This window comes from Panulirus ornatus, chromosome 29 (genome assembly GCF_036320965.1).
Source record: "Panulirus ornatus isolate Po-2019 chromosome 29, ASM3632096v1, whole genome shotgun sequence".
Lineage (NCBI taxonomy): Eukaryota > Metazoa > Arthropoda > Malacostraca > Decapoda > Palinuridae > Panulirus > Panulirus ornatus.
Window position 1 is genome coordinate 17,760,759 of NC_092252.1, and position 18,299 is coordinate 17,779,057.

General features: G+C 47.5%; 1 protein-coding gene across 2 annotated transcripts in view; it reads left to right on the forward strand.

Annotated features, from left to right (window-relative positions):
* The first annotated feature begins 3,420 nt into the window (after window positions 1–3,420).
* Window positions 3,421–18,299, forward strand: part of LOC139758170 (cationic amino acid transporter 3-like) — an 86,080-nt gene continuing 71,201 nt past the window's right edge. Inside the window, exon 1 of one of the 2 annotated variants that reach the window (XM_071679353.1) lies at window positions 3,421–3,771. In XM_071679353.1, coding sequence (XP_071535454.1) covers window positions 3,432–3,771 — 340 coding nt within the window. In that variant the 5' untranslated portion in view covers window positions 3,421–3,431. The remainder of the gene's footprint in view (window positions 3,772–18,299) is intronic. The other variant, XM_071679352.1, reaches the window with a different exon arrangement.

An 18,299-nucleotide genomic window follows, 5' to 3' on the forward strand; every position in this document is an offset into this window, starting at 1 on the left:
AAGTTGCTAGAAGCAGTGAAAAGTTTTTATAGAGGATGTAAGGCATGTGTACGAGTAGGAAGAGATGAAAGTGATTGGTTTCCAGTGAATGTCGTTTTGCGGCAGGGGTGCGTGAAGTCTCCATGGTTGTTTAATTTGTTTATGGATGGGGTTGTTAGCGCTTGGGAAGTGAGTCAATGGTTGTACGCTGATGATGCAGCGCTAGTGGTTGATTCGGGTGAGAAACTGCAGAAGCTGGTGACTGAGTTTGGTAAATATATATATATATATATATATATATATATATATATATATATATATATATATATATATATATATATATATATATATATATATATATATATACATATACATATATATATATATATATATATATATATATATATATATATATATATATATATATATATATTATCCCTGGGAATAGGGGAGAAAGAATACTTCCCACGTATTCCCTGCGTGTCGTAGAAGGCAACTAAAAGGGGAGGGAGCGGGTGGCTGGAAATCCTCCCCTCTCGTTTTTTCTTTTTTTCTTTTCCAAAAGAAGGAACGGAGAAGGGGGCCAGGTGAGGATATTCCCTCAAAGGCCCAGTCCTCTGTTCTTAACGCTACCTCACTAACGCGGGAAATGGCGAATAGTATATATATATATATATATATATATATATATATATATATATATATATATATATATATATATATATATATATATATTTTTTTTTAAACTATTCGCCATTTCCCGCGTTAGCGAGGTAGCGTTAAGAACAGAGGACTGGGCCTTTTTCGGAATATCCTCACCTGGCCCCCTTCTCCGTTCCTTCTTTTGGAAAATTAAAAAAAAAAAGAGAGGGGAGGATTTCCAGCCCCCCGCTCCCTCCCCTTTTAGTCGCCTTCTACGACACGCAGGGAATACGTGGGAAGTATTCTTTCTCCCCTATCCCCAGGGATATATATATATATATATATATATATATATATATATATATATATATATATATATATATATATATATATATATACAAATTCGAACAAAGTGCATATGAACGCGCACATTTATAGAACACACAAACCTCCAACAGCCAGGATCGAACCCGGGACCCCCTGTGCAACAGGCGGGAGTGCTACCGGTAGGCTATGATCGCCCTTAATAGGGAAATAACTATTCGAATACTATATACTCGAATACCCTTCGTCTCACGTTGGTGAGCAACTGGGTTTACAACGGTCATTTCCCATCAGGCTCGCACAGCCAACAGATAGCATTTTACCGAACCTAACTGTACAACGCGGAGGTATATGAATATGAACAAAGTGCATATGAACGCCTGTTGCACAGGGGTCCCGGATTCGATCCTGGCTGTTGGAGGTTTGTATGTTCTGTGAAGGTGCGCGTTCCTTACTTGCTCGATCAAACCACCTCACACCACATATTGTCCTCAAACATCTCATTTCCAACACGTCCACCCTCCTCCACACAACCCTATCTATAGCCCATACCTTGCCACCATATAACTATGTTGGAACCACTATTCCTTCAAACATACCCATTCTTACTCTTCGAGATAACGTTCTGGCTTTCCACACATTCTCCAATGCTCCCAGAACCTTCGCCCCCTCCCCTACCCTGTGACTCACTTTCGCTTCCATGGTTCCATCCGCTGCTAAATCCACTCCCAGATATCTAAAACACTTCACTTCCTCCAGTTTTTCTCCATTCAAACTTACCTCCCAATCTACTGAACCTAATGACCTTGATCTTATTCACATTTACCCTCAGCTCTCTTCTTTCACACACTTTGCCAGACTCAGTCTCCAACTTCTGCATTTTCTCACCCGAATCAGCCATCAGCGCTGTATCATCAGCGAACAACAACTGACTCACTTCCCAAGCCCTTTCATATCCGGGAGACCAATTTGGAGATGAAAGGATGGAGTGAAAATGAATTTGAACGATCGGGACCTGAACATACAGGATGTTGAAAAGTGTGCTCAGAATAGAGTAAATTGGAACTATTTGTCATACTAGGGACGATATACATATATATACCCATTTTTGCCGTACGAGATAACATTCTGTCTTTCCACACATTCTTCATCGCTTCCAGAACCTTCGCCCCCCTCCCCCACCCTGTGACTCACTTCCGTTTCCATGGATCCATTCGCTGCCAAGTCCACTCCCACATATCTAAAACAATTCACTTCCCCCAGTTTTTCTCCATTCAAACTTACATCCCAACTAACATGTCCCTTAACCCTGCTAAACCTAATGACTTAGCATGTATTTACATTCTCTCTCAACTTTCTCCTTCCAAACACTCTTCCAAACTTAGTCTTCAACTTGTCCAGTTTCTCATTCGAATCAGGCAAGTGCTGTATCATTGGCGAACAACTGGCTCATTCCTAGACCTTCTCATCCCCAACAGACTGCATATATATTCTAACGACATAGTGTCACTGGAAAGGGTGGTAAGGAGAGTGTGGTTGACAGAGAAAGCGAAAGGGGGTGTACTGACATTTGTTGACATTTGGAGAGGATGAGTGAGGAGAGGTTGTCTAAGGGGATATGTGTCAGAAGTGGAGGGAACAAAGAGTTAGAGGGAGACCGAATTAGAAATGGAAGGATGGAGTGAAGATTTTGAGTGCCTAGGGCTTGAGCATGCAGGAGGATGAGAGGAGAGCGCATGACAGAGTGAATTGGAGTGACATGTTACAGAAGGGCGATATGCTATAGTTGGACTGAACCAAGACATATGAAGCAGCCGGGGGAATACTCGGAAATGTCTGTGGGGACTGGCTGAAGATTGGAGGCTGTGTTTGGGTGCATTACTCATGACGTCTAGAGAATGAATGTGATCGAATGAGGCCATAAGATATTCAATGTAATATCATGATACTGAATCTGAGTGTCTTATTGTCTCGTTATTAAAAGCCTTCAGGTGTGAGAGGTTAGGTTTCTACGTGGAGGAGCTGCGAACGAGTCCAGCCAACAGACCTTACAGAATAAACACTCTAGCTCATCCATGAATTCCTGGTGAGTTTCCTCCGAACATGTGCCTGGCAAGATGCATTTTGCCCAAAATGCAGAACAAGCAATGGAGCGTGATTGGGTAATATGTAGACCAGGTGAGTGATTGCGGTTGGCTGTCGGTGGCGAAGAGAACGCTACGTCACGCGAGACCCGGTTCCTGATTGGTGTATGGCGCGCGTGAGGGGAGGACAAGGGGTAGACGAGGGGAGGCAAGGGGCCAGATGTTGAGCCTGGTGGACAGTTGGTGTGTGGCCGCCGCGCGAGGCACGTCGACGGTGTGTTGCTCCTGCCAGACGGCTGACACGTGGCACCCAGTGCAAGACGAGGTGCCACCGTACCAACACACCTGCTAGTTGCCATGGCAGTGCTAACGCAATGAGCCATATTGCCATACTGGAAGCCCATGAAAAATGAAGTAACTGAACATAACTATTATTGTGAAGTGAATCTGGCCTCGTTGGTGAAGCGTCCCGCACACACCTCACCAGTTACCAGTACCTTACCTGGTGACACAGCTGAAGACCATGACGAGCCATGCCGGGTACATGCTGCTGGTGCCTCCACCACCACACACTGTGCCGTAGAGCCCGGCTGCTGTGGCTGTGGTGGTAGAGGTTGGTGCTGTGTCAGGATGGGCGGCTTACTGTGCCGTGTGTGTGAGGCTGTGACCAGGAGGAAGACTGTCGACCCACCAGCCCCTGGCCTTCAACACCACCTCACCTTACTCGACCTGGCCGCTGTAGGTACGTTGACCTTTATGACCTCTCTCTCTCTCTCCTGCCACCGGATCTTGACCTGTCTGGTACATTCAACCATTATGTCCTGACCTCACTCCAGTCAGCAGGTTAACACATAGATCTACGTTGTCATTCAGAATTTCAGCCTCCCTAACCCTCACGTTATCAACCCTGGCTCTTATATGATAAAAGATAATGAATAAAGATAGCTTCAAATCCTCGAGTGTAGGTTAGCACACCCTTAATCCCGTGGACCTTGACTTTGGAGAGGATTTAAGATGAGAGAAATCGTCCCTGAAGGTGTTCACAGTTGATGGTCGACCCATCTACCCTCCTCACTTCTATATACCTCGGGAAGCTTCAGCTTCCACCAAAGTCACGTTGATCCCCTACTGACCTTGACTGATCCCTGTGCTATGTGACCAACGACGTCCATTCTCCTGCTACACCTGACTCTGGCCTGAAGCGACGTAGACCATAACTGACCTCACAGCTAGGTAGCGTCAGGACGTCGACAACAACATGGACAGGTGGTGACCAGCTCCGTGTCTGCGTCATGACGTGCAGTACAACAAAGAGACATAACCAAACATGTAACACACACACACACACACACACACACACACACACACACACACACACACACACACACACACACACACACACACAAACACACACACACAGAGGCAGAACAAACAAGGCATTTCCATGTATGTGTGTATAACTGGGGAGGTGGTATGTTTGCGCTACTGGTAAGGTCGTAGTGAGAAGCATAAGTATTTCATTAACGATAAGAGAAGCAATAATGAATAATTGGACACGTTACTTAGCCAGGTCTCTACACGAAGTTAGAATATGATTTTATACGATGAAATTTCTTACTTCCTCTTTCGGAAAATTCCCTAAATTTGGCTCACAGCGAGTTTGATGATGGTCTTAAGGGAAGAAGTGCAAACGTTCTCTTGGAAAACTTTATGGACATAATTCCATTAAGCTTCGTAATATCGACAAATGTCTGGAAAGAGTTTACGATCCAGTTCCAGAAAATGGGATCTTTTTTCTTTTGTTTTATAAAATGTTACAGAGGCGAGGCACAGGTGTGGTAAGCTGGTGGGGGACCTCGGGGAAGGGTGTGCGATACGATGGGGCCTCGGGGGAAGGGTGTGTGATATGATGGGGCCTCGGGGACGGGTGTGATACGATATGATGGGGCCTCGGGGACGGGCGTGCTACGATATGATGGGGCCTCAGGGACGGGTGTGCTACGATGTGATGAGGCCTCAGGGACGAGAGTGCGATATGATGGGGCATCGGGGACGCGTGTGCGATATGATGGGGCCTCGGGGACGGGCGTGCTACGATATGATGGGGCCTCAGGGACGGGTGTGCTACGATGTGATGGGGCCTCAGGGACGAGAGTGCGATATGATGGAGCCTCGGAGATGGGCGTGCGATATGATGGGGCCTCGGGGACGGGTGTGCGATATGATGGGGCCTCGGGGACGGGTATGCGATATGATGGGGCCTCGGAGACGGGTATGCGATATGATAGATCCTCGGGGAAGGGCGTGCGATAGAATCTTTCCTGACGGAGGTGTGGACACCAGAGTCACCCTTACTACTACTACCATACCATCACAACTACTGCTACTACTACTGCCTCCACCATTATCACTACTACCACCACTACTACTACTACTACTTCAACTACTGCTACTGCGCTTGTATGGTGTTATCGTTGTTCCAAATGGATTTTTCTAGCTTATGGCCTATAGCAACGCCAAGTCGAGACCCATAGCAACACGAAGTTGTGGCCCACAGCAACGCCAAGTCGAGACCCATAGCAGCACAAATTTATGGTCCAATGCAATGTCTCGTCGAGACCCATAGCAAAACGAAGTTATGGCCCACAGCAACACCAGGTCGAGACCCATAGCAACACGAAGTTGTGGCCCACAGCAACGCCAAGTCGAGACCCATAGCAAAACGAAGTTATGGCCCACAGCAACACCATTTCGAGACCCATAGCAACATGAAGTTGTGGCGCATAGCAACGCCAAGTCGAGACCCATAGCAGGATGAAGTTATGACCCACAGCAACGCCAAGTCGAGACCCATAGCAACATGAAGTTGTGGCCCACAGCAACGCCAAGTCGAGACCCATAGCAACATGAAGTTTTGGCCCACAGCAAAGCCAAGTTGAGGCCCATAGCAACTCGAATTCATGGTCCAAGGTAACGCCAAATTGAGACCCATAGCAAAAGAATTTTATGGTCCACATCAACGCCAAGTTAAGGCCCATAAAATCACGAAGTTATGGCCCACAGCAACGCGAGGTTATGGCCTACAGGAACACGAGGTTGTGGCCCCACAGCAACGCTAAGTCGAGGCCCATACCAACACTAAGTAGTGGCCCACAGCAATATGAACTTGTGACCTATAGCAGCGCCAAGTCGAGACCCATAGCAACACAAAGTTGTGGCCCACAACAAGAACCATAGCAACATGAGGTTGTGGTCCACAGTAACGCCAAGTCGAGAGCCATAACAACATGAAGTTGTGGTCCACAGCAACACGAATTCATGGTCCACAGCAACGCCAAGTCGAGACCCATAGCAACTAGAGTAAAGACTGGATGAGTTCCCAGCAATACTAAATCTAGATCCAGTTCAACGAAAAAGTTGTGGCCAATGACAACACAGTAGTTGTGGTCCAAACGAATTACACAAAGATTACCGGAGGGCCAGAGCAGCCTTGTTAAAAGTTATCCACCGTAATGATCACTACACAGTATTACGTGGTCCCCTAGAGTCAGGGCTGAGGCACAGTGTGGGGACAGGGGTAAGGGACAGTGTGGAGGCAGGGGTGGGGGATGGCTGAGGATAGTGTGCAGGCAGGGGTGAGGGATGGCTGAGGGACAGTGTGGAGGCAGGGGTTAAGGCCAGTGTGGAGGCAGGGGTGAGGGACAGCGGGGAGGTAGGGGTGAGGCACAGTGTGGGGACAGGGGTAAGGGACTGTGTGGAGGCAGGGGTGGGGGATGGCTGCGGAACAGTGTGGAGGCAGGGGGTGAGGGACGACTGAAGGATAGTGTGGAGGCAGGGATGAGGGATGGCTGATGGACAGTGTGGATTCAGGGGTGAGCGGTGGCTGAGGGACAGTGTGAAGGCAGGGGTGAGCGGTGGCTGAGGGACAGTGTGGATTCAGGGGTGAGCGGTGGCTGAGGGACAGTGTGAAGGCAGGGGTGAGCGGTGACTGAGGGACAGTGTGAAGACAGAGGTGAGCGGTGGCTGAGGGACAGTGTGAAGGCAGGGGTGAGCGGTGGCTGAGGGACAGTGTGAAGACAGAGGTGAGCGGTGGCTGAGGGACAGTGTGAAGGCAGGGGTGAGCGGTGGCTGAGGGACAGTGTGAAGGCAGGGGTGAGCGGTGGCTGAGGAACGTATTCTTTTCTAAATCGTGACCGACATCGCGCAGGCAGAATCATGCCCTAATCATGGCAATCTGAGATGAAAGGAAAACACCACAAGGAGAAGAATGAGATTAATTATTGCTCCTTAGGTGTTTGCTGACCTGACTCTTGAAGGTGGAGGGCTTGTAGGAAGTGGGAAAGACAGGGGAAAGAAGGGAATTCCACGTCTCTGCATGACGGAAGAAGGAGATATCATAATGGTCAATCCTCGTGTGGCTGATCCGGACACAGAATCTATGGGAAGCAGCAGCCAAGCGCTTGTCTGGTTTCTACCCCAACCTCAGTGGTAGGGACACATGTAGGGAGCTCGCGATGATGAGGAAGGTGAGGGCCAGCGATATCATGGCGGGTGGAACGGGATGGCTGAAGAGCGGTGTAAGCTGGAGGACAGATTAGGCGCAGGGCTTCAGATTCCACTCTGGCGAGGAGGAAGGCGGAGGAAGGGCCATTCCAGACATAAGACCAGTACCGTATACTAGAGCGAATAAAACCCATCATAAATATATATTCATAGAATAGCTGCTTCCAACAGATATGATCACGGGGCTCAATCAACACACTCGGCTTCTGGGAGGCAGATTTTGTAGTGTTCATTAGGCTAGAGGTGTCCAGCATAGAGTGAAGGATATGGTTAAGCCGGTTCTGCCCGTATGCGATGTTTTTAAGGGTAAACAGAGGGAAAAATGAATAGTGCAGAGAGAGAGAAATGAGGAAGAATTGGAGTTTTTGCGTAGCTGAATTTAACCAGGTTGCTGCCGACGTTGCACGGGGCTAAAATATGAGGAGGTGTGTTTAGCAAAAGACAAAGAACGAGTGCTAGAGTGAGGAAGGAGGTGGGGAAGTGAGGTAAAAAATGTAGAATGGCATCATCTGTGTGTATGAGTGAGGTGAGCCAGAGTCTACTGAAAGAGGGTCATGAATGGAAAGAAAAAATAGAGGAAGGCACTAAGATAAAGCCCTAGGGATGCCAGTGTTGATCAGACAAAAGGAAAACGTTGCTCCTTCATATGCCTCTGCAACGGACCAGCTGGAAGAGGTAGCTATCCATTGGAGAAACAAGAAGCAGAGAAGCCACAGAAAGGAGATCTAGGAAAGCAAAGACTCATATGACATACACAGATGACTTAGAGATATGAAGGGCCACAACGAAAGATTCGAGTGGAGAGATGAGGGCTGGACGTGTCCAGGTGGAAGTTATAAAGATAATATTGTAATCTGAGACCATGAGGGAGTGAGAATAATGGATGTATTGCAGGATGGTTTCGTGGTAAAATATGCTCGAGTTTTTTTGGAATGGTGGTCATGACGATCAGAAATTTATGAAAAGAGGATCTTGGCTCCACTGGCATCATCTCAGGTAAAACCTAACCAAATTTTGTGATGCACGTCGAAATTTCCTGCATGGAGGACTTCAGTACGTGAACGCGAGAAAAAGTAGTTTATCTAGGGAGAGGGTCAAGTAGTCGAAGAGTTGTACATAGCTAGAAGATTCAGAGAGAAGTGGGGACACAAACATAAAAGCAAAGCAGGCGCCTTCAAGGTTGGAAGACAAAATAACTGAAGCAAGGAATGGGTCATTTTGTACTACGGTAAACAGAAACACTGCTCTTGGAGTGGAAACGGTGATAGAGCTTCCAGTCAGAGTTTAACAGTGTGGATGAAAAACATACATGAACAGTTGGGTTTCAGAGATATGGAAAAGATCAGGGAGGGAGGGAGGTGGTGGTTTCTCAGTAGCTGGGAGGTAGGATTTAAGACTGGATACTGGATTAATGCTCAGAGATAGAGGTGAGTTTAACATCAGTGTTGTTAAGGGTTTTATGGGTCTCAGCTGCTTGACGATGTTCAAAAGGGGAGCCAACCAACTCTCCTTGACCGTTGGCACCTTTCCGGCTCAGCGTCAGAGAAACATTGTCTGGATGTACTTCCTCTTAACTGCAAAATAGAAAAGTGGATAAAAGTTTAGGATCAACCGTAAAGAATTGTGTGAGCTACGTATTGTCGAATGTTATGCATTACACAGAAAGTGTGTGTTGGTGGGATGAATACCAGCAACTCGCGTATAAGTGTGGCAGGAAGAAAAGACAGACACCTTGGTTAGGGGAAGAAGTGACAGTAACGCAACATTAGCTCACTACGTCGCCCGACACCCAGGTGGTAATTCCTCCACGGTTGGTGTTGCCTGCCTATCAGGGGTGAGGGATAGTGTAGAGACACGGGTGAGGAAGAGTGAGGAAGAACGGATGAGGGGTAACGTGGAAGAAGTGGGTGAAGCTGCTTCTGTCCTCTGTTGTACAGGCATCATTTCGCCCACTGCACTCGCAAACTTTTGGTGTGTGTCCCAGCCACACGAGGATTGACCGTTATGATGCCTCCCTCTTTCCCTGAGCAAGAAAATTGTAGAATTCTTTTATCTCTCAGGTCTTTTCCTCTCTTCCTATAACTTTACCACCTTTAAGAGTCGGGTCTACAAACGCCTGGAGAGCTTAGAGTAATTCCTTTCATTACCCTCTTTATTTTCATCCTTTTTCGCCCGCATTACGTCAGCCGCCTGAAGAGAGGTGGAACAACTCACGCCCTGGTGATGTCTGTGCTTATGACGGGTGATAAGGACATGGCACAGGGTTCCAGTGCAGCTCATTGTTCCTGGTAGATCCCAGGCCTGATGCCACAGAACTCATGTCTGGTGTTTGGGTGCTGGCGATGAGTATCCTCATAAATTCATGGGTGGTGATGGATTCATGGTCTGCACATAGTTCTCCTGATGGCTGGTGTGAGCTACTGTTACGTGTCCGTCGATATATAGCTCGCGGTAGTCCAGCACTGGTTGCTTCCTCTGGTTGGTGAGTCTGGATTAATGGATTGCCCAGGGTAGAGTTGCCTCACATCCTGCGCCGGGTTTGTGTAAGCAAGGTAGAGTTCCTCAAGTTAGGTACTAGGCTCTAAGTCGATTACTTCCTGTTCTACACCACATATTGTCTTCCCGTGGAGAGTCCATCACATGCCGCACCAATCCACACGCTGGACACCACCCGAATGTAAACATCGTCACCCACTTTATTTCTAAGTAGATGGTCATCCAGACCAGCACAGATGCCCTCACCTGACACCCTTCATCCAAACATCAATACCAGAGGACCTGGTCTGGCTTATCGAAATACCGAGTGCTCACTCCTCCCTCTGAGCTACACTGCCCTGCAAGTTGTCATGTATCTCTCCTCCAGGTACAAGGTTCGAAGAGATCTGTGAATCACCTCAATGAAAGATGTCCAAAGGAAACACCTTGAAGAAATCTATTCTATCTATTTGACTTATGATTACCCCAGGACTTCACTAATTGAATGAGTCCTGGTGTTACCCAGGACATTTCTGAAGGCTCCTGCAGCTCAAGGCTGCCCTACCTCTAGTAGCAGGGAAGTGCAGACTCCTTTGGAGTGAGAGATTCTTTTACGCAACCATACCCCTAGTGATACAGCCTCGCCAAAGATGACATTTCGCTCGCTGTGTCACATCGAAGAGGCGGAGCCCTTACGTATCGCCTCAACAAATAAGATTCGAGTAAATGATTATTTCAGAAGTCTCTGACGCGTATACTTCACTCTTTTCTCCTCCACGAATACACTGAAACAGATCGACGATCTGTTTCCATTTCTGAGGAGCATCTGATGTGGACGGACGAGGCGAGGCAGGTAGCAGCAGTCCCTGCCTGTGACGGGTGCCAGACACAGAGACGTGCCACGCAGGGAGAGGAACACGGTGTGTAGGGGGAGGCCTGGCATTGAGCCTCTGCCTCTAACAGGAGCCAGACAAGGGACCTGATAAGCACCTGGCTAACCTACACCCATACGTCCTTACCAACTGAATACACAAATTCTGAATTTGCTTACCAGCTGAAGGAGGTAGAGGCATCGAGTGTGAAGTGCTGGCAGTATAGGAGACGTCACTTGAAGGTGAGAGATAATTTCATTGCATCCTGAGCACTGATTTCTTTACGCTGTGTGCCTGTGGATGTGTCTCTGTGTCTGTTTGTGTCTTATGTACGAGCAAATGTTTATGTATTTAAGAATTTAAAGCGAACGCATTGAGCGACTACAGGAGCGAGTGATCATTTAGGAGTGCGGGGGCTCTAGGTGGGCGGATCTTGTGTGAAGGAAATGAATGGGCTTCGTGGCTGGAGCTTTGACGGGTCGATCTGTCAGTATTTGTTCCTCTCGGTGGAGACACGGGTTGTCCACCTGATGCATGGCACTTGCTGCAATGGCCAGCCTGGGACGACGCCTCCGGTGGACATGAGATGAAAGAAAGAGAAGACCTGTGAGTGCAGGTATATCCATACTGGACGTTGAGAGATCTGGCCAGTTACTTCTTTATAACTACCAATTAGAGGTCATTCATGGGTCAGAACTGCTGATGTAGCATCTAAAATTCGATCTAGCGGACACGTACTGTACATGAAGGAGGTTGTACATGATGTACATGAGGGAGAAAGTTGTTAGGTTGTACACTCTGTGAACGTTCGTGTCCTGACATCAACTAATAACTATAACCACGTACCTCCAGGTGGACCAGCTGTACAGAGCTTCATAAGGAAAACGAATCGTTCAACAATATACAATAATTCATCAGACTGAGTATGAAACTCTATGGAAACAAACTATATGTATGTATCTCAAACGCCTCAGTGTATCAAACGGACTAGCTGAGGACTCCTGGTTATTCATGTGAGATATTCATTCACTAAATCATTCACGAGATTTGAGTCTATTCATCTCGGTCGTACAGTTGGACGCTCATGCAGTCTTCCTGTCCCAGTGCTCAAGCTGCAGCCATCAACCCTCGTGTGGTGATCACCTTTCAACGCGAACCTTAAGACATGTGAAGCTCCTTCACTAGTTACCCCTTCAAATGCCCTCTCTCTCTCTCTCTCTCTCTCTCTCTCTCTCTCTCTCTCTCTCTCTCTCCTCACTTACCGTCTCCATCTGCCAATTGGAACTTAAGGCCAACCAACCAAACATCTCTCGCCCATCCAACATACACACACACAAACACACACACACACACACTCGCGCGCGCGAGCGTTCACCAGGCTCACAATCCTCTATTCACTATCTCCTTGACCTTCATACGTAGTCATCCTGTATTTCTAACCTTCTCATCACCCACTTATATCATTCCTATATGTGTATAGATCTCCTCCCATCATCCCTTCTCTACACATCTTCATGCCACTTGGCGCCACTTTCCCTTATCTTATCGACCAGTAACTTTCATTTCTTATCGTCAGTTTCCTCCCTTCATCGTACAGCTCTCTCTCTCTCTCTCTCTCTCTCTCTCTCTCTCTCTCTCTCTCTCTCTCTCTCTCTCTCAGCCTGACAAGTCTTTCCAGTCCTTCAACTCCCCATCCATCACCGTCTTCACTGCTCTCAAACTCAGCGATCCTGATTTTCAATTTCCTTTCGTCTCCCAGCTACACTCGGCTCTGTCTTTGTTACCTTCTGGGGGGAAAAAAGATGTTTGATTATTTGTATTGCTAAGTTCTCATTGTCTTTTCACAGTTACTGATACCCATTTTTCCTTCAAGCAAAGTTTGTTTGCATACTGTGAAGTACACCCTACACCTTACTGAGAAGTACACCCTACACCTTGTTTTGAAGTACACCATACATCTTACTGTGAAGTACACCCTACACCTTATTGTGAAGTATACCTTACACGCTAAGAAGTACAACTAACACGTAACGTACAACTTACATCTTACTGTGAAGTACACCCTCCCCCCTCACTGTGGAGTACACCTTCCCTGCTGTGCCTGGACCCACTACACTCGGCTCCATCACTGAAGCCTATCCATTCTACAGCTACTCCTCTCCTGTAACTGCTATAACAACACTGTTCTGTCTTATCTATTGTGGTGTTTATTAATAAAAACCTTCTGGAACTTTAGAATTTAATGATTCCATTTCGTTCACGTACTGTAGATATATATATACAAAAAAATTGTATAATTCAACTCCTTGCTCCATAATGCAAGTAGTGAGGTTTCTTACCATCTCATTAATGAGGATGTGGTGTGTAAGGAGGAGCCTTCTGTATTATCATACTACCTCTGTTCCACACATTAACCATCCCATCTCCACTATCACACACTAGGAGCGTTCACTACCATGAACGTCCTCCAGCAGAGAACCTCGTCACACACACACACACACACACCATCAGCTCTTCCGACGTGTGTCTGTTGCCCAGGGAAACATGGGTTAGTCGTGGCAACACAAGATCTAATTCTTCCTCATTCGATCGATCCCATGCCTTCCAGGGAGGCGCCTTCCCTGCTTTCCTCTGCAGGTCGAGATCGTACCGTCCAACCACATTTCCCTCCTTTCATTAGATTGCAGCACATGAGCATGTTCCTCCGCGTCGGGGAGCGTCCCCTCCTCCTCCAGGCACCCGCTGCCTCACATTCAACTCCTCCTCCTCCTCCTCCTCTGTCCCTTACGAGAAGCTTCGGCAATCATCTTGCCTTTCAGGTCGGGCACATATCTCAGCTTCCATTCCACCACCGTCCTCTACGAACATGTTCTCCAAATATTTACAACTCTGAGGCACCACTTGCCTCACCCAGTGCCTCACCCAGTGCCTCACCTCTTTCCATTTAAATATACGGAGTTCCATTTCGCGATTCTCAGACATCAAACACGGCCCGAAATGATTTATTTTTGCAATGTCCACTTTTCCTACCAAGCGGGTGTTCGATGAGCAGCAACGCTGTAGAAATGAGGGGGGAAAAAATGGGGAGGATTCAGCATAAGCGTTCAAAGGAAGGAATGAGTGTTTTCTTTCATTGTGACTCGCGTTTATAATACCTGCAGCTGCGTTTCTTTATAATTGCTGTATGTAAGAAAAGAAAAGAAAAAAAAAGAAAGATTAAAGCGTGAATGGAAAAAAACTTGGTTGTCATGGCAACCATATGGCTCTAAAGGCACCAGTCATTCTAGAAGTTGTTGTATCACTGCCGTGGATGTGGTCGCCTGCAGTTCGTCAGGAAAACCTCACAGTTCGAGTCTTCTTCCCCCCAAAACGTCGTGAAATGGTCAAATAGTCAATCAGTCTCCTAAAATTTCCAGAAAGGTTGAGTTAAAGGACTAGTGACCAGTAACATGTAAGATTCACTTCAGTAAAGTTATGATACTAATAAAATCTATGATATTTTCTCTAAAGTAAAGATATAATGTATACTCCAAGGTCATTTTTTTTTCACTGACACCGAACGATGCATTTTTCATAATCTATTTACCACCAAATGTACGATGTTAGTAAATTGTTGTGGTCTCCATTGAAGCACTTAAGCTACGGAGGAATCTCATGTATAAAACACATTAATTACTTGAAAAGGAACACAGCTACTGCGAGAATACCACGGCCTCCGGTTCTGCAGTACGTTATTTGCAATTAAGGTAAGATGCTCAGCTACGCGGCAGTATAATCCTATGGTACGATACCGTAAGTAGCATACGATACTCTTTCATTAAAGACGCGGTAGTAACTATGGGGACAGGGGATTGGATGACGGACCTCGGCTCTACGAACTGGATCCCACCATAGGTGCATTTGGGCTCGGATCAATCGGGCGTGCCTGCAAATACTTTCGTTAAGGGTTACAAGATCATGTTATATAGGCGGAGGAAAACGATGAGGTAAAGCCATGGAAGTAAGCGTGTGACTTTGAGTAACCTGGATATATTGGGTCCGGGTTAGGGATAATGGGTGTCTCTGAATAGAATGGAGTACGAACTGTGACTAGAATCGTTCAATATAGCAGAGAGATCTGAGAATAATGGCTCGGGATTTTTGAGGTGAGAGAAATGATGTTTTTGGTGACAACGTCTGATTGCGACATAACTACGTAGTTCGATTGTTACGGGTTGAGACTGACTGGAGTAGTTGCGTCCTCGTCTTGGTAATGATAGAGGGAAAGTTTTCGTATCGTAATTGGTTAGTCTTGCAAATGATTGAGTTTCTTAAAAGGGTTATTTAATTATTAAACCCTACGTTGGCGAGGAAGAAGGTGGGGTTGACGAAGGGAAAAATGGATGTGAAGACCAGATTAATTTCATTTTTCCCCCGCACAAAGGTAGAACTTAGGGAAAGTTCCAGTGGGAAAAAAGGAACTAATTGTAGCATTTATGGACTGAGGATAAGCGGGTGAGGGGGATTTACAGCAGCCGAGCTGAAGGTACGTAAGCAGAGTCAGAACAGATGGACAGATGGTGGTTGAGGGACGAGTTTTGAACCCCGTGCGCTCGCGTCGAGTTCTGACCCCGTGCGCTCGCGTCGAGTTCATGTCGGTTGTAAGATGGAGACGTGGTTCTTACGTGGCGATATCACCTTACTACGAAGAAAGTCGAACTTCAACCAGAAGCCATGAGAGAAGCGATGTGAACCCGGGTTAATTGTGGCTCCCAGCGGCCCCTGGGTTGAGGGTGGGTGTAGTGAGAGGCTGTGTGGAGCCGACCCTCACACATGGAACTGGGGACGATGATAAGGAGGTCAACAAACACATATGATGAACGATAACGACCATTAAAGTACGATACTTTACTATCAAGTACAATGTTTACCGACGAGGCTTTGAAAACATCAGAAATATGTAATACTTATCAGAACCAGAAGAGAATCACACTTCAGCAAAGTATTACGTGCATTGCTGAACAAAGAGGCTTACATACGGATCAGGAAAGTATAAAACTTATGTATAAATTACAATACTGATCAGCCAAGTGCAATACCAGGAAGCTAGGATCACAATACAGGAAGATAACCGCCAGCATTGTACGATAAAATTCAGTAAAGTATGATATTCACTACGGAATCACAATACGTGGCTCATCAGTCAAGTATTTTCCTTATAAATAACATACGATAGTCATCCAAAAATGATATGATACTCATAAGCGCAAGACTGAGCTTCTTAAAGAACGATAATCTCTTACAAAGTTTGAATTTCGTCCATAAAGCACAATACCCAGCAAGTAACGCACGGTGCACACCACCTTACTGACACGCACCGGGCCGTGGCGGGCGGAAGCGCTGGCCTGGGTACAATAATTATCAACCAAGCGGCGCGAGACTTACCAAAGTACGATACTCAACAGGATATACGATACTCGTGAGTGCAGCACAGTGAGGACAGAAGACCTTACTCACAGGCACTGGGGACCGCGGTCGCTCCTTAATTACCCTCATTGGCATGCTAATGATGAGGGGTGTGAGGCCTTCGTAAACTTGGTAATGACTCGGGATCAGAATCAAGTGGCGGGCGCCCCCTCATCCAGTGTGGGAAAGAAGGTAATGCAAGATTATGGTCATGAGGCCACCGAGCAAGCATAGGTACAGCATGGGTCTGGATCGTGTGGCCACTGAGTGAGCATCAGTACAGCATGGATCTGGATCATGTGGCCACTGAGTGAGCATCAGTACAGCATGCATCTGGATCATGTGGCCACCGAGCGAGCGTAGGTATAGCCTGGATCTGGATCATGTGGCCACCGAGCGAGCGTAGGTAGAGCCTGGATCTGGATCATGAGGCCAACGAGCAAGCGTAGGTAGAGCCTGGATCTGGATCATGTGGCCACCGAGCAAGCGTAGGTAGAGCCTGGATCTGGATCATGTGGCCACCGAGCAAGCGTAGGTAGAGCCTGGATCTGGATCATGAGGCCACCGAGCAAGCGTAGGTAGAGCCGGGATCTGGATCATGTGGCCACCGAGCGAGCGTAGGTAGAGCCTGGATCATGAGGTTGCTCGCCTGTATGAGGATGGCGAGGAAATCTTCCAGACGTCTTGTCAGAGTCGTACATAAAGCTTTCATCCTGGAAATATCCCGGGGCTTTCCTCTGGATGTTCCAGGCGCTTCATGGTTTGCATAAATCCCCCCCCTCCAACCTCACCCTCACCCTCACTCCCACACTTCCCAGACATGTTAGTATATCTCTCGTGGTGGAGATGATGGGTCGTGGTGGAGATGATGGGTCGTGGTGGAGTTGATGGGTCTGGTTGGAGATGATGGGTCTTGGTGGTGGAGATGATGGGTCTGGTTGGAGATGATGGGTCGTGGTGGAGATGATGGGTCTGGTTGGAGATGATGGGTCTTGGGGGTGGAGATGATGGGTCTGGTTGGAGATGATGGGTCTGGTTGGAGATGATGGGTCGTGGTGGAGATGATGGGTCGTGGTGGAGATGATGGGTCGTGGTGGAGTTGATGGGTCTGGTTGGAGATGATGGGTCTTGGTGGTGGAGATGATGGGTCTGGTTGGAGATGATGGGTCTGGTTGGAGATGATGGGTCGTGGTGGAGATGATGGGTCGTGGTGGAGATGATGGGTCGTGGTGGAGTTGATGGGTCTGGTTGGAGATGATGGGTCTGGTTGGAGATGATGGGTCGTGGTGGAGATGATGGGTCGTGGTGGAGATGATGGGTCGTGGTGGAGTTGATGGGTCTGGTTGGAGATGATGGGTCTGGTTGGAGATGATGGGTCGTGGTGGAGATGATGGGTCGTGGTGGAGACGATGGGTCGTGGTGGAGTTGATGGGTCTGGTTGGAGATGATGGGTCGTGGTGGAGATGATGGGTCTGGTTGGAGATGATGGGTCGTGGTGGAGTTGATGGGTCTTGGTTGAGTTGATGGGTCTGGTTGGAGATGATGGGTCGTGGTGGAGATCATGGGTTGTGGTGGAGACGATGGGTCGTGGTGGAGACGATGGGTCTTGGTGGAGATGATGGGTCGTGGTGGAGATCAAGGGTCGTGATGGAATTGATGGGTCTGGTTGGAGATGATGGGTCTTGGTGGAGTTGATGGGTCTGGTTGGAGATGATGGGTCTGGTTGGAGATGATGGGTTGTGCTGGAGATGATGGGTCTTGGTAGAGATGATGGGTCGTGGTGGAGTTGATGGTGGTGGGAATGATGGGTCTTGGTGGAGGTGATGGCTATGGTGTAGTGTGTAATTCAAGGAAGAGTTGACTGAATGGCCCAAGAGTTGAATGACCATCTGGTTCCTGAATTGAATATAGCCCT